Raw genomic sequence first — 13185 nt, forward strand, 5'->3', positions numbered from 1 at the left:
TTTGCAATACGTTCATCTTAGAAGGAACCCAGGAAAAACTGTGTCCTCCGGATCAATGAAGAAGTTCATCCTCCCAACCAAATTAGCAGCTCCTCTCACTCTCGGAATACAAGCCGGGAATTCGACAGGGCTCTCCTCCTCAGAGACAATATCAGCTTCAAATACTGTATCAATAATCGATCGGTGCAGAAGCTTCGACTTTCCAACACCCAATCTTCCTTCTGCGAGAAGTACTGCTACTCTCGAAGCTGTGCCTGAGCCACAAGGTGAGCGATCGATCTGTCCATCTGCAAAGACAGTAACGTTGCGCTGGAGTACCTCTCCAGCTGGTCCAGTGCCTTGGTCATTGAAAAATATGACGCCGTATAGATCGTATGTGTCGTAGTGTGCTCTTGTGCCTAGAGAAGCTTTGATCTCGCGCCCAATATTGATGAAGTTGATGTACTGGCTTGGTTCAACCTTGAGGCCCAGCTGAGCAGCGTCGGTGGTAGCGTAGACAGCTCCGCCGAATGAGAGATTGACCTTGACATCAACACCCCGTGATGGAAGATTGACAGATAAGTCCTTAGCAATCTGGTAGCTCTTGACGTTGATAAAGTCGCCATGAACCGGCTTGCCGTCCTTCACAGCAATCTCCGCGGTAACTCTCCCAGAAGGAACGTCAATAACGACATCAACACTCCCATTTTCAGGCGCTTTAACAAGACCCTTTGTGACAGCCCAATACCCCAAAGCTATGGTCCCATGCCCACATGCCGTTGAAAAGCCATCTTTGTGCCAGAACAAGACGCCGAAATGAGCACCGAGATCATTTGGCGGCGTAATAAAACCACCGTACATATCTGCATGGCCACGTGGTTCATGGCATAGAGATTGTCGGAGTTGATCAAGAGGGTGATTGGGAGTGTTAATAACAGTGAGGCGACGTTGAGCGACAGTTTCGCCATCGGGTAGATGGCCTGACGGGAGGGTTTGGACGATGCGGAAAGGTTCGCCGGCAGTGTGCCAGTCTTCTGTCTCAATCCAGAATGACATTTTGAGCAGATTATCACTTGGATTTTCTTGTTAATTACTGATAGTCATTCATGATAAAGTACTGAAAACGATGCTATTTATCTGGCAATCTAGGATGTGCCGGTCGCTGATCAAAGCCGATCGGAAGCTCACGCCGATGCGGGGCCCCAGCTGTGCCGGCTCCGTCCCCGGGCCTGTCAATCAATCAAGCCCTGAAACGATTTCCATCCAGGACCCTTCAGTGTCACCCTACCATTTCTGAGCAGCGCCAAACCATCAAATCACAGCCTCTCGCTGAATGTCAAGCTTCAATCCTCCGGCAGTTGAATCATGACGGAAACGTGTAACGCTCTGTAACTCAAAACAACAGACAAACAAAAATGTCAGATCGATCAGTGCGACACTTGTATCAGATTCGTCACCCAAAAGAGACGAGACGGGGAATAGGTAGATGCATAAGCTATGTATCCCCTACTGTACATATCTGTCCTTGAAGATCAGGGCAATCACTGGATGTGTCCAAGGGTTGACACGCGGCAAGCAAACCGGCAATAAACATTCAGGCAAACAAATTGATTGAGTTTTTATTTAATTTATAAGGTTAATATTATCCATATGTAATTACTCCTTTTGATCAGTGGGGAAACAGGCCACGCACGCGATTGACTTTTCCAACCTAATCTTAACACTGAAGAAAAAATTGGCACGGGAGTGGAAAAAGCTTGTTATTTTGGCGGAGTACAGGCGCTGTCTTGCTTCTTTAGTCAGGGGTGCTTTATTGCGTGGCGCTGGCTATTGAGCTGTAGTGCCATGTCCGTGCTGCAACGGACGGAGACTAGCAATAAACTACTGAGCTTGACATGAGGTTTAGAGATGAGGGGACCTGGCAAGTGGGATTCTTGTTCCGTTGAGGGGTTCTTTTCTACCTAGGGGTCGAAATGTCTGTGTAATAAGTAGTATCTTGCCTTCCGTGTCCGTGGCCGTTGTGAGAGGTGACACTGCATTTTCGTACAATATCATCATCAGCTGTTTTACTCTGTCTCTCTTTCTTTTTTTTTGTTTACTGCCCTAGGTATTCTTTCTGCTCATTCATTCCTTCTCCTTTGCTGATCATTCTCTGAATCGCCTTGTTACCCATTTTTCCCCGTGGCTTTTAGCTCTTGTCTCTCCTTTTCTTCTGCCCAACCCAACTGCTTTTGGACACACACTCAATCTAGGCTTGTCGTTAGTTCATACTATCATGCCCCAACGGCCTCAGGGGATGAAGCATGGGACACCATCCTTCTTACGCCACCAGAATTTGTCTTCATACTTGTCCAAGGCCAAGAGAGCCCTTTATCTTCTCATCTCGTCACTTTGCAGGCTCTTGACCTTTGCCCGACGCATAACCACATTCTCTTACATCATGTCGGAACCATCGCGGCCCATGGGCTTTGCGGCGAGATTTCTTCCAATCGTCTTTTGTCTGGTCTTGCTGGGCTCGTTGGCTTTTCACAATGTCTATCCTTCAGATGATCCGTATCGATGTAGAGCGCTGCTGGGCGAGAGTGAACGAAATGGCAGCTGGATCCATGCTCCGGATGAGAAGGGTGCGAGGAAGCCATTCACGAATTGGCAGCCTGATGGATGCATGTTGCATCATTACACGGCGCAGGACATAAAGGATTGCATGGGGGATCGCCATTTGGTCTTTTCCGGCGACTCGACGACACGACAGATATACTGGGGCACTGCGCGATTGGTAAATCATGCCCGCATCCGCGCATTGTCCTGCTACTGACTGGTAATTAGTTGGATCGTAAGAGGGCCATAAAAAGTCGCAAGAAGGCCAAGCCTCACCAAAGCTACAACACAACCTTCAATGGCGTCCGAATGCTGCACATCTGGAACCCGTTTTACCATACCCAACCAGGCCACCCTCTACGAGAACAGCTCGAGCGAATCAGCGAAGACAAGCACAAGCATAGCCAGGTCAAGGAGTCGGCTGAAGAGAAAGCGAAGCGAAAAGAAAAGCATCATGGCTCCGATCCTGGTCTTATCATGCTGGGCGCTGGTGCTTGGTTCGCTGGTAACTGGTTCGCCAATGAGTCTGACAAGCGATTCGCCGAGGCTCTGGACAACATCACCGACATCCTCCACTTTGGAGACCTCACCAAATTCGGTACAGGACCAATGGACCCTATCGAAGGCATTGGTAATGAAGTCTTCCTCGCCCCCGTCGCACCTCCATACTACAATGAACTTCCCGAGTACCGCACTGGACCTAAGGGTATTCACAAGGGCGAAGTCGAAAACATTGACAAAGTCATGTACAGCCAGGAAGAGGAGCATAACCTCCGTCTGCTCCGAGCATTCCCTCAACTCTCACTCAATCAGCCTGATGCTATTGTCGACAGAACCCAGACTGGCTTTCACGTCATTGACACCGTCGCTGAGATCAAAGCCAACATCCTGCTCAATGCCCGATGCAACGCCAAGCTTGATCGAATGAACGGATATCCCTACACTCGAACATGCTGCACAGATTACGGCTCGCGGCCATGGGTTCAGATTGCCATTCTCGGCCTCGCTACTCTCTACGTCATTGCGTGCATCTGCTACGAGGGCATCACTCTCGTTTCATCCATTGAGATCAAGTGGCTCGACATGAAGGTTGGCATGTTTGCTGTCTCTCTTCTCTACTGTTTCGCTGCCGACCGTACCCATCTGTTCTCCAAGGGTATGAAGGAGTTTGTTCCTAATGAGTTCTATCTCCTCATTGCAATCTGCCTCATCATTGCCGGACTCACCATACGCAAAACAAAGTTCCGTGCGCCTCGTCTCCCAGTTGCTGAGGCTGCCGCCGCCCCTACCACCACCACCATGACGATTGATGAGGATGCTGGCGTCCTCTCAAGAGATCAGACTGAAGAGTGGAAGGGTTGGATGCAGGCTGCCATTCTTGTTTACCACTGGACTGGTGCAATTCGTGATCTTCACATCTACATCTTCATCCGATTGCTTGTCGCTGCCTACCTGTTCCAGACTGGATACGGACATACCATCTACTTCCTCTCCAAGAAGGACTTTTCATTCCGTCGCATTGCAAGTGTCATGCTGCGCCTGAACATCTTGAGCTGTGCCCTTCCTTACGTCATGGGAACTGACTACATGTTTTACTACTTTGCGCCTCTTGTCAGCTTCTGGTTCATGGTCGTCTATGCCACCATGGCTATCTGCTCCGGCTTCAACGATAGTGTCAAGATCGTCATGAGCAAGATCTTTGTGTCTTTCATCATCGTTACAGTCATTCTCAACTTCACCCCACTCACGCAATGGGCTTTCGCAATCCTCGATGTCGTCTTCCGCATCAAGTGGAACCTCGACGAGTGGATGTTCAGAGTCACCCTTGATGGAGCCATTGTGTTTGTCGGCATGCTTGCTGGTGTCGCGCAACAGCGACTCGAGCGTGATTCTGCTTGGTACACCAACTACAAAGCTGCCATCATTCCTTCCGCCCTGTCAATCCTTGGCTATGCTTACCTCTGCACATACATTGGCGACAGAAAGGCCTATATCATGATGCACCCGGTCATTGCGGCGGTGCCTATTCTTGCCTTCATCGCTCTCCGAAACGCTACTGCTACCATGAGGAACTACTACTCTACCGCCGCGGCGTGGCTCGGTCGATGCTCTCTCGAGACATTCATCCTGCAGTTCCACGTCTTCCTGGCCGCTGACACGAAGGGCGTCCTACTCTTGGATATCTTCAAGGGCGATGCCAGTCTCCTCAATGACCGATGGCGAGATCTCGCAGTCATTGTCCCCATCTTCTTCTGGGTCAGCCACCTGGTCGCCGAAGCATCCGGCAAGATTGTCAAACTCATTCTCGGTGAGGCTAAGCCAAAGCAAGGCATGCCAGAGATTGTGGAAGATGATGAAGATGAGGGCGAGCTGAAGATTGTCGAGCCTGTATGGGAGAACATGCCCATGCTCAACAACGTCCACTTGGACCGCGCAAAAGACTTTGCCAAGTCCGTTACGACTGGCCTTCACATGCGCGTTGCAGCCATCCTTGGAGTGATGTGGCTGCTCAACTGGGTAAGTTGACTTAATTACTGCTGAATGTGTGATACTAACAGATTGCAGTTGTACTAAAGCGCTAAGGCGTTCATTCATGGCTCTTAGAGGGCGTTTTCTGTTTCGGTATGTTTGGTGATTAGGTGCACATGGGTCCTGTAGACTTGAATATAGAAATTGAGACTCGATATTTTATGATCATACTTATGACAGTATTTGCTGCCTTCAATCTGTAGTGTAGCTCTTGTTTCCATCCATCGGCCATTGCTTCGTCTGTGTTCGTTCTTCCATGCAATTTATTTGCCGCTGATCATATCTTCCTTCTGGTCTTGCAGCACTATAGCAGAAAGACATCACCCTCTTGATGCCTTATACAGACCCCCAGCCATACAAACCCCAAACCTTAACGTCATCAGAACAAAACAGTTTCTTCCTCCTTCATCCCAGTCCACTTCCAGCAAGCATTCCACAACAGCTCCCTCTTATGGACATCCTTACATGCAATATCCTCTTCCTCTCGCCTGGCACCCATGAAATATCCTTTCGCGCCCTTGAATCTCTCACCAACGCTCAACTCAACTAGCTCTCGACCTGATTGTGCCGCTGATCTCATAGTATCGGTGAAGTGGCGAAGAACAGGGAGTGATATAAGTACAAGACTAAAGGCAAACCGCATAAACGGCGTCTGAATCCTGTGCGCACGGGAATCGACCATGCCGCCAGGGTCCATTGCTATAGCTGTAATGCCAGAGAGTTTGGGGTTCTCATATGTCAGCTTGATGATGATGAGACGGTGGCATAGGCTTACCTTCTCGAGCTTGGCGTTGAGGTCGTGCATGAACATGATATTCGCCAACTTCGAGTTTCCATACCGATGAAATCCTCCATCATACTCCTTCCCTTTCTTATCAGGCAACGGCTTGACTAAAAGCTCAGTATCCTGTGGAATACCAGGTCGTTGTCTAAACAGCGGATGCGAACGAGTTGTATAGTGCGTATCCGAACCAAGCATCACGATTCTCCCATCACTCGCCATCCTCCCAATCAACTTTAGCACCAATACAAAATGAGATAAATGATTAACCTGAAATGTTCTTTCAAAACCATCGGGAGTATAAACCTGCTCTGACACAGACATGGTGAAAGCGTTGCAGATGATAGCTTTTATAGGTGGTATTTCTCCAGTAGCTACACGCTTTGCTGTGTTTTCAGAGAAGCCTCTTACGTTGGAGAGAAGACAGAGGTCGAGAGCTTCGATGGAGGATTTGGGGTGTGATGAGAGGAGGGATGAGAGTTGGGCGGTGTTGGGGTCGGAGGGAGATGCATCGCGGACTGTTGCGAGGATGGTATATGATGGGTGGATCTTTATGAGGTGCGATATGTAAGCAAGGGCGAGAGAGCCATTGGCACCGGTTATGATGATTGTTCCCGTCATATTGATGGTGTAAGTCGTGAGCTGCCGTGATAGCTTCGGAGGATCATGTACTATCACGCCAAGTTTGCTAATGAACTTGGATAGAGAGATTTATCATAATTACAGAGTGACTCTTGCATTATTTATATCAATACAATTCTATGGCTTTCCTGGCATGAGCTGCAATATCATCAGCGAATCCTTTCGCTTGGCGGAGTTGACTGGAGTTCCGGGTAGGTCGGAGTTCCGCGGAACTCCCAGGCATTCGTACTCCGGAACGGCATGATATTCTGCGCATTGGTTTGCCGATGAAGAAATAATATTTAATATCGTACCCAATCACTCTTTCATGTTCATTTCAGTTTTGCAGGCCTATCAATATCTCGGCCATGTCCATCGTCCACTACTTATATAGATCAGTCTGCCTATGTTATCTGAGTTTCGATAACGGTGAAAACCGTTAAGCTCGTAACCAATGGCGTTTTATAGCTATGGTACACTACATGCTTACTTAACATTGACAACAGAACGTTTATATGAACATGCTCCGGGTCATGGCCAGGCCACGATGTCGTGGTTCAGCTTCAATAGCGTCACATTCTTAATTGGCCAATGACCTCATTATTATCAACATGATCCACATTGGGAGTCACCAAAAGCCGACTCCCATAGCCGCCCGATGACTGATGACAAATCCCATAACCGACGTTAGAACAATTAAATAAATAGTCCTAGAACTGATGAAAACGTCTGGTACTCGTATAAACTTCTCTGGCAACTCTAATATGGCAGATCGGATTCGATATAGCAAGTCTCAGCTCGAGAAGTACTACGATCGGATTGCCTTCCCGGCATCTGATCGTCAGTACGACATCAGCAACCTCTCGTCTGAAGATCAACAGTCCTACCTCGACACTTTGACAAAACAACAAATTCTCACAGTTCCCTTCGAGAACCTTACTCTTCACTACTCATGGCATCGCATCGTCGACGTCAACGCCGATCATCTCTACGATAAGATCGTGAATGAGAAACGAGGCGGTTATTGCATGGAGAACAACACTCTATTCAACACGGTTCTTCTCTCCCTAGGTTTCCATACATATATGGTTGGATCAAGGGTCTTTAACCCTGATGCTGGGAGATTTGGAGGTACTTCACATTGCCTCAGTTTGGTGAATATCGCTGGGAGGACATATGCCGTTGATGTTGGCTTTGGGGCACGGAATCCGACTGAACCGTTGGAAGTTGAGCATGAACGTATTCACAAGGGATCAAGCGGTTTTCAAATGCGATTGCGGCATGATATTATCGCACAAAATGTCAGCAATCAAAAGCTCTGGATATACGAATATCGATCCCACGATGGAGGCGAGTGGGTTCCTCAATGGTGCTTCATGGACTATGAGGTTTTACCTGAAGATATTCGAGTCTTCAACATGTCTCCTTCTAAAAGTCCTTCAAGCTTCTTCACTTTCAAGGTTGTCAGTGTGCAGTTCACTTCTGAGAAGGAGGATTATTCAGACGGAAGCGCTAGGAACTTGAAAAACGTAGGTGGTGTCATTGATGGTGCCTTTATCATCGACGGAAATTTATTCAAGTATAGAAAGGGTGGAGAGAATAAGTGGGAAAAGACTTTCAAGACGGAGGAAGAGAGACTAGAAGCTTTGTGGAAGTATTTTGGTGTGGAGTTGACGAAGGAGAACGAGAGGGCTATCAGAGGAACTGCGGGCGCTATACCATAGAATTACATCATAGCCGTTGGTGTTAGGATATACCCTTATGTCGCTTGCATGAAGATGTTTCCTTGATATGCTTTTGTAAGATAAGCTATGATTGAACACATTGTGATGAAATAATACTCAACTATAGATAGTCCAACAAAACAGTGGTCAGTTCTTCCATCACTGAAACTCGATATCATCCAAAAGTGCCCACGCAGTCGAAGGACTCATCTGGAAATCATTCTCATGGGATACATCCCCCTTCATCAGCAAAGTGCGGTAAACCTGCCCCTTAGCCCTTCGATCCAGCTGATGAGAAATAGATAATATTGTGCTAAACGGCTCCTTGGGCAAATATTGTATCATATCGTCAAAGACTACAAAACAACTATCCAAAAGCTTCCGATCCTGCGTAACGAGATCGTGCTCGGGAAACTCGATCATGTTGACTATGATGAGGATCAGACATGGGAGTGCGGTGCATGTATGAAGCCTATCACTTATGTCAGTACTAGTAGTATAAGAAGCTTGGGGAGGCTTACCATAGGATATACTCTGTCAGTTTTGCCGAACTGATTAATTCCAGACAAACTCGACCATTGCCAACGCATTCGTCCCATCCCGCTGGAAGAGGTGTAAGGTCCGCTCTTCTGACCTCACCATCAACGTCGTCGCTGACATCTATCACAGCAGGTGAGAGATACCGCCTCACTCTATTGATCCACGTATCTTCAAAGGTGAATATCGAGTGAATCTTGATCCGGGTCTCAATATGGCGAGACCACAGATTTGCCATCATATCCCTTGCTAATGGGGATAGCCTCTCATCAATACCTTCTCTGGTACGAAGCTCTGGGGGTATTTCGTCCACCCATTCTTTTAGCAATTCTTCTATCAGAGCGATTGATCTGGCTTTCCTTTCTGGTGTGAAGGTATGGGACTTTTGGCTGTAGAGAAGATCATGGGCTTTTCCTTGGATGAATGCAAACTTGGCGCATGAACGGAGGTAGTTGAACCGAATGGTGTCGGTTGATGAGGTGATGATACCAAGATTTTCTTCAGGGTTCGCTTCTGGTAGGTCCATGTCTGTTTCACAGTCGGGCTGGTGATACGGGCATTGAGACCTCTGAGCCATTTCCTGCCAGTCGTTAGTATCATGGGTGTAGTTGGCGAGTTCAACGTACCCTGTCATAGATGTATGTAAGCCAGAACAGACGAGTTCTATGCGCCTGTTTCGATTTCGACAGTCCTGCCAATGCCTTCTTCGAGTTCAACCGTAGACTTTGTGCAAGCCGAATGACGCTCCCAGTTAGAACAATAGCGAGTTGGACCTCTGAAGACCCTTGAAACAGGATCACCATGCCCAGAAGTACTTGCAATCCCATCAAGTCCTGGCTTTGCATCATCAACTCTGACATTACAGAGCGTACATTACGGATGCTTTGGGAAAACGCAGGGTCGTCCATTGCCTTTCCCTCAAGGACGCGATAATTGATAGCCAAGACGACATTTATAGCAGCCCATGCGACCGTAGAGCGCTTGGTGGATGAAGAGTACCAATCGAGAAGCATGCGCATGAATACATTTTCTTCGAGTAGTGGGATTATGGTGTTGTAATTACGGAAATAGTTGTCCACGAGTGGGAGGACTTCTGATAGAGGAGCGAGCTCGAGCTGATCTGAGCTCGCAGCCTTGGTCAATTGAGAGCCCGCATTTGAGATAGCTGTATGTTGGCAATGGGCTACGTCCAAAGATGTCTGAATTGGCGAAATGCCCCAACTATTTGAAGATCCAGAAACACCAATATCGCTGAGAGAAATGTCGAGTCCTGGCTGTGTTTCTGGTACTCTAAGTCCCCCAAGCGCGGAGAGAAGAGCCTCTATGTTAGCTAAGCGCTCTTCAAGACTGGACATGCGATCGGGCCTTTGCGATCATTAACAACAACGAAACGACACTTAATTGCATGTACCTACTGAGTCTCAGACTGGACCGAGGGCGCCGGAGTGATTCCGCCGTCCCGAGGCGCCTTTCTTCGACTTGTCACTGTCGTCTTGCAGGTAACCGCGTATAGTGTACAATTCGAGCATGTCGGTTTGCGCCCGTCGCATTTAATTTTCCGCGATACACAGTAATCGCACGCTACAGAACAACATTAGACCAATTTCCATATGATATCTTACCGTAATCTCACCTTTTCGTCTACTTGATTGCGCTGTCTCCATATCGATTCTTAATGGAACAGATCTCAATTGATTGAAACCTCCATTGTCACTACCAGATCAGATTGTCGGATATGGCGCAGCGGAAAGCCCGCCAAACTCCGCCGCATTAACAGGGGCTTCGGGGGTTCTAGGGTGCCTTGACATGGGCTTGAACCTTGACAATCTCCTGAAAATCGCCCCTTATCGTGGCAAAATGTGAGGATATCTATGATGCTACCCAATTTCATGTTTGCGCTAGAGAATAGTTGATATCTGATTCATCCTGTTATCTCAGTGTTTCACGATTTTGTCTCCTCACATTCTGAGACTCCAGTGGCGGAACGCGGACTTGGCATCTGGCGGAAGATAATTTAAATGCCCCGGAGGCGACAAGTGCGGGGATTGAATCATGGATCTCAGGCTGTGCCTCACTTGCTCACTCAACAAATCCCGTCAATCTCCAGTTTAACAAACAAACTCCATTTTGTTGCGTCCCAAGCGCGAAAGCCAAGTGCTCTAGCTTGTCTAGTTTCTTCTAATCGCGTATGTCGCGTGTCGTGTCTAACTTGATCTATCGTTTATGTCTATCACAATTGTCTATCATAACCTAGCACTTTGCCTCAGACCAGTACGAGTACCAGACCCGGAGCTCTAGTCTTTGTTCCATCGCATAGCACCAGGCCTGGCAGGGTCGTGCTCGACGTACTTGAGGGTGCCGAAGATGGTCCACAGCTGGCCCAAGAAGCTTCGGTCGTCGTGACAGTAGTGGTCGCCGATGACGGGCTTGATGGCCTCGGTGGCCTCGTCAGCCTTGTAGAAGGGGATCTTACTGCGAGGGGTTAGATGTGGATTGGTGCCATTGAGACAGGTGACTTACGGGAAGAGATGGTGAACAACGTGCTTCTCAATGATACCGTGGAAGAGGTGCTTTCCGATGAAGCCAAACTCACGGTCGACAGTGGCGAGAGCTCCCTTGACGTAGGTCCAGCCCTCAGCGGTGTAGTGAGGGAGCTCGGTGTGGTGGTGGTGGAGGTAGGTAATGGCAACTAATCAATTAGCAACGAGTCGATCGATCCGATTGATCTTGAACTTACCGAGCCAGTGGTGAACCCACAAGTAGGGAACAAGGTAGAGGAAGAGAATGGTCGAAACACCAACTTGCTTGGAAGCAAAGTACAGAGCAGTTCCCATAAGAGCAAGACCAATATCGGAGATGAGGATGAAGATGGCCTCGTTGGGGCGGAAAACAGCGCTGGTAGGCTCGAAGTGACTGACTCGGAACCACTTGGAAAGGCCAGTCTTGGGCTCCCACTGCTTGCTGCCCTTGCCGGAGCTAGCGTTGAAGAAGAGATACGCCTGCCATCCGAAAAGCTGGTGGAAGATGAGCTTGACCATCTGAGCAGCGGGGGTATCCTCAACAAGCTCAGCGACGTCAATGCCAGCAATCATGAGCGACTTGGAAGGCTTGGGCTCAGTCTTGGGGACGAAAGCCATGTCGAGATCCATGTGGCCGGTGAAGCGGTGGTGGCGGTGGTGAGAGTACTTCCAGCTGAAGTAGGGGACGAGGAGGAACGAGTGGAGGAACCAGCCGGTCACATTGTTGATCTTTCCATGGAGGGAGAAAGCACCGTGGCCGCACTCATGGCCGAGAATCCAGACACCGGTGCAGAAGAGACCCTGGACGAAGCCGTAGACCATCCATGCTGCGACGCGGAGGGTCTGGTCGGGAATGCTGGGGATGTAGGTGAGAGCTGCCCAGACGAGGGCAGAGACCATGGCAAAATCGCGGAAGACGTAGTAGAATGAGGTGACGAGCGAGGGCTGGAAGCAGTGCGCGGGAATGGCATCCTTGATGGTCTTGATATCGGGGAACTGAGGTTCAGACTTGGCCTCAAGAGTGACCTGGGCACGAGTTAGGGTGCGATGAGGGGAGCTGCTTGACCGACATACCTTGGGGAGGTCCTCGACCACAACAGTGGTGGCAGTTCGCTGTCGAGTCGCCATTGTACTAACGTATGCAGAAGATGCAATTGTCAAGACTCACTCGAGAGGAAGAGAAGGAAAGTTTAAAGAGGAGGAGAGAAAGAAGAGAGGCGGGAGGTGACGGGGAGAAGAAGAAGGTTCCCGCCCCAACAAAGCTCTTATTATTTATTCCTAGCTACCGATACCAGACCAGACCTCGTCTCAGGATTACCGGTCTTGACCTAATCCGAAATAGCATACGAAAAAAAAAAAACTTCTGAGAAGACCACCAAACTTCAGGGACCCATGAATAGGGGTCCAGAACTTGGACTCGTGGCAGGCCAATCATGGCCCCACGATGTGCGGGAGATCATGGAGAGTTGAGGGAGACGTGTTCACGATGTGGAGAACGAAAAAGGACCCTTAAGCTGTGAGCTTAGCACAGAGGTTAACCGAGTGGGTTCATTCTTGCAAGGGAGCCTTGCTGCTATACTACAATTTTGTTGAGCTCTTCAATTGCGGTGAGAGAAAGTCTACCGTGGGATCGCCTCTTCTGATACGAAAGGCTAAAGGCAAAGAGAAGAGGCAATTTCGAGAAGAGAAGATCTAATCTCACATGCTTGTCTTGGGTTCCTGAAGAGAGTGGAGCACACCACCGCAGATAAGGGTCTGACCTTTCGTGAGTGGCTGAATGGTCACGTTATTTAGAGCGCCGCAGAGAAGACTTCTGGAACAAGAGTTGTTCCGCTAAATAAAATTGAGAGGTTTTTTTTCTTTTGTGGTGCTGATTGAGTCGCGTAGGTACGGACCA

General features: G+C 48.7%; 6 protein-coding genes across 6 annotated transcripts; 2 read left to right on the plus strand and 4 right to left on the minus strand.

The window, feature by feature from the left end:
* Positions 1-12: 12 nt before the first annotated feature.
* FOBCDRAFT_315624 (uncharacterized protein) lies at positions 13-1035 on the minus strand (the record flags this gene model as incomplete). The annotated part of the gene is made up of 1 exon (XM_031173544.2): positions 13-1035. One exon carries the CDS (start codon positions 1033-1035, stop codon positions 13-15), a length of 1023 nt encoding a protein of 340 aa, XP_031050329.2.
* A 1219-nt stretch (positions 1036-2254) lies between these two features.
* On the plus strand, positions 2255-5103 carry FOBCDRAFT_176626 (10 TM acyl transferase domain found in Cas1p-domain-containing protein; the record flags this gene model as incomplete). The annotated part of the gene is made up of 2 exons (XM_031173545.3): positions 2255-2755; positions 2806-5103. 2 exons carry the CDS (start codon positions 2255-2257, stop codon positions 5101-5103), a joined length of 2799 nt encoding a protein of 932 aa, XP_031050330.3.
* A 382-nt stretch (positions 5104-5485) lies between these two features.
* On the minus strand, positions 5486-6508 carry FOBCDRAFT_126347 (uncharacterized protein; the record flags this gene model as incomplete). The annotated part of the gene is made up of 2 exons (XM_059607808.1): positions 5486-5836; positions 5882-6508. The coding sequence occupies 2 exons, from the start codon at positions 6506-6508 to the stop codon at positions 5486-5488; spliced, it is 978 nt and encodes a 325-aa protein (XP_059464159.1).
* A 690-nt stretch (positions 6509-7198) lies between these two features.
* Positions 7199-8339, plus strand: FOBCDRAFT_214889 (arylamine N-acetyltransferase 3). Its single transcript, XM_031173548.3, has one exon. It carries the CDS (start codon positions 7228-7230, stop codon positions 8230-8232), a length of 1005 nt encoding a protein of 334 aa, XP_031050333.3. The 5' UTR covers positions 7199-7227; the 3' UTR covers positions 8233-8339.
* Positions 8318-10433, minus strand: FOBCDRAFT_176634 (uncharacterized protein; the record flags this gene model as incomplete). Its single annotated transcript, XM_031173549.3, has 5 exons — positions 8318-8704; positions 8754-9349; positions 9396-10134; positions 10185-10350; positions 10403-10433. 5 exons carry the CDS (start codon positions 10431-10433, stop codon positions 8392-8394), a joined length of 1845 nt encoding a protein of 614 aa, XP_031050334.2. The 3' UTR covers positions 8318-8391.
* A 359-nt stretch (positions 10434-10792) lies between these two features.
* On the minus strand, positions 10793-12520 carry FOBCDRAFT_15273 (fatty acid desaturase-domain-containing protein). The gene is made up of 3 exons (XM_059608360.1): positions 11507-12520; positions 11290-11458; positions 10793-11241 (listed from the first exon to the last, which is right to left on the minus strand). Exons 1-3 carry the CDS (start codon positions 12414-12416, stop codon positions 11064-11066), a joined length of 1257 nt encoding a protein of 418 aa, XP_059464160.1. The 5' UTR covers positions 12417-12520; the 3' UTR covers positions 10793-11063.
* Positions 12521-13185: the final 665 nt, after the last annotated feature.

Source organism: Fusarium oxysporum, chromosome II (genome assembly GCF_013085055.1).
Source record: "Fusarium oxysporum Fo47 chromosome II, complete sequence".
Taxonomy (NCBI): Eukaryota; Fungi; Ascomycota; class Sordariomycetes; order Hypocreales; family Nectriaceae; genus Fusarium; species Fusarium oxysporum.

Bases quoted from the DNA above. Each gene is read 5' to 3' on its own strand.
- FOBCDRAFT_214889 (XM_031173548.3), top strand. From the start codon at position 7,228: ATGAAAACGTCTGGTACTCGTATAAACTTCTCTGGCAACTCTAATATG.
- FOBCDRAFT_15273 (XM_059608360.1), bottom strand. From the start codon at position 12,416: ATGGCGACTCGACAGCGAACTGCCACCACTGTTGTGGTCGAGGACCTC. The intron at 11,459-11,506 runs GTAAGTTCAAGA...CTAATTGATTAG, and splicing joins GTGGGTTCACCACTGGCTCG to TTGCCATTACCTACCTCCAC. The intron at 11,242-11,289 runs GTAAGTCACCTG...AACCCCTCGCAG, and splicing joins GTTGTTCACCATCTCTTCCC to TAAGATCCCCTTCTACAAGG.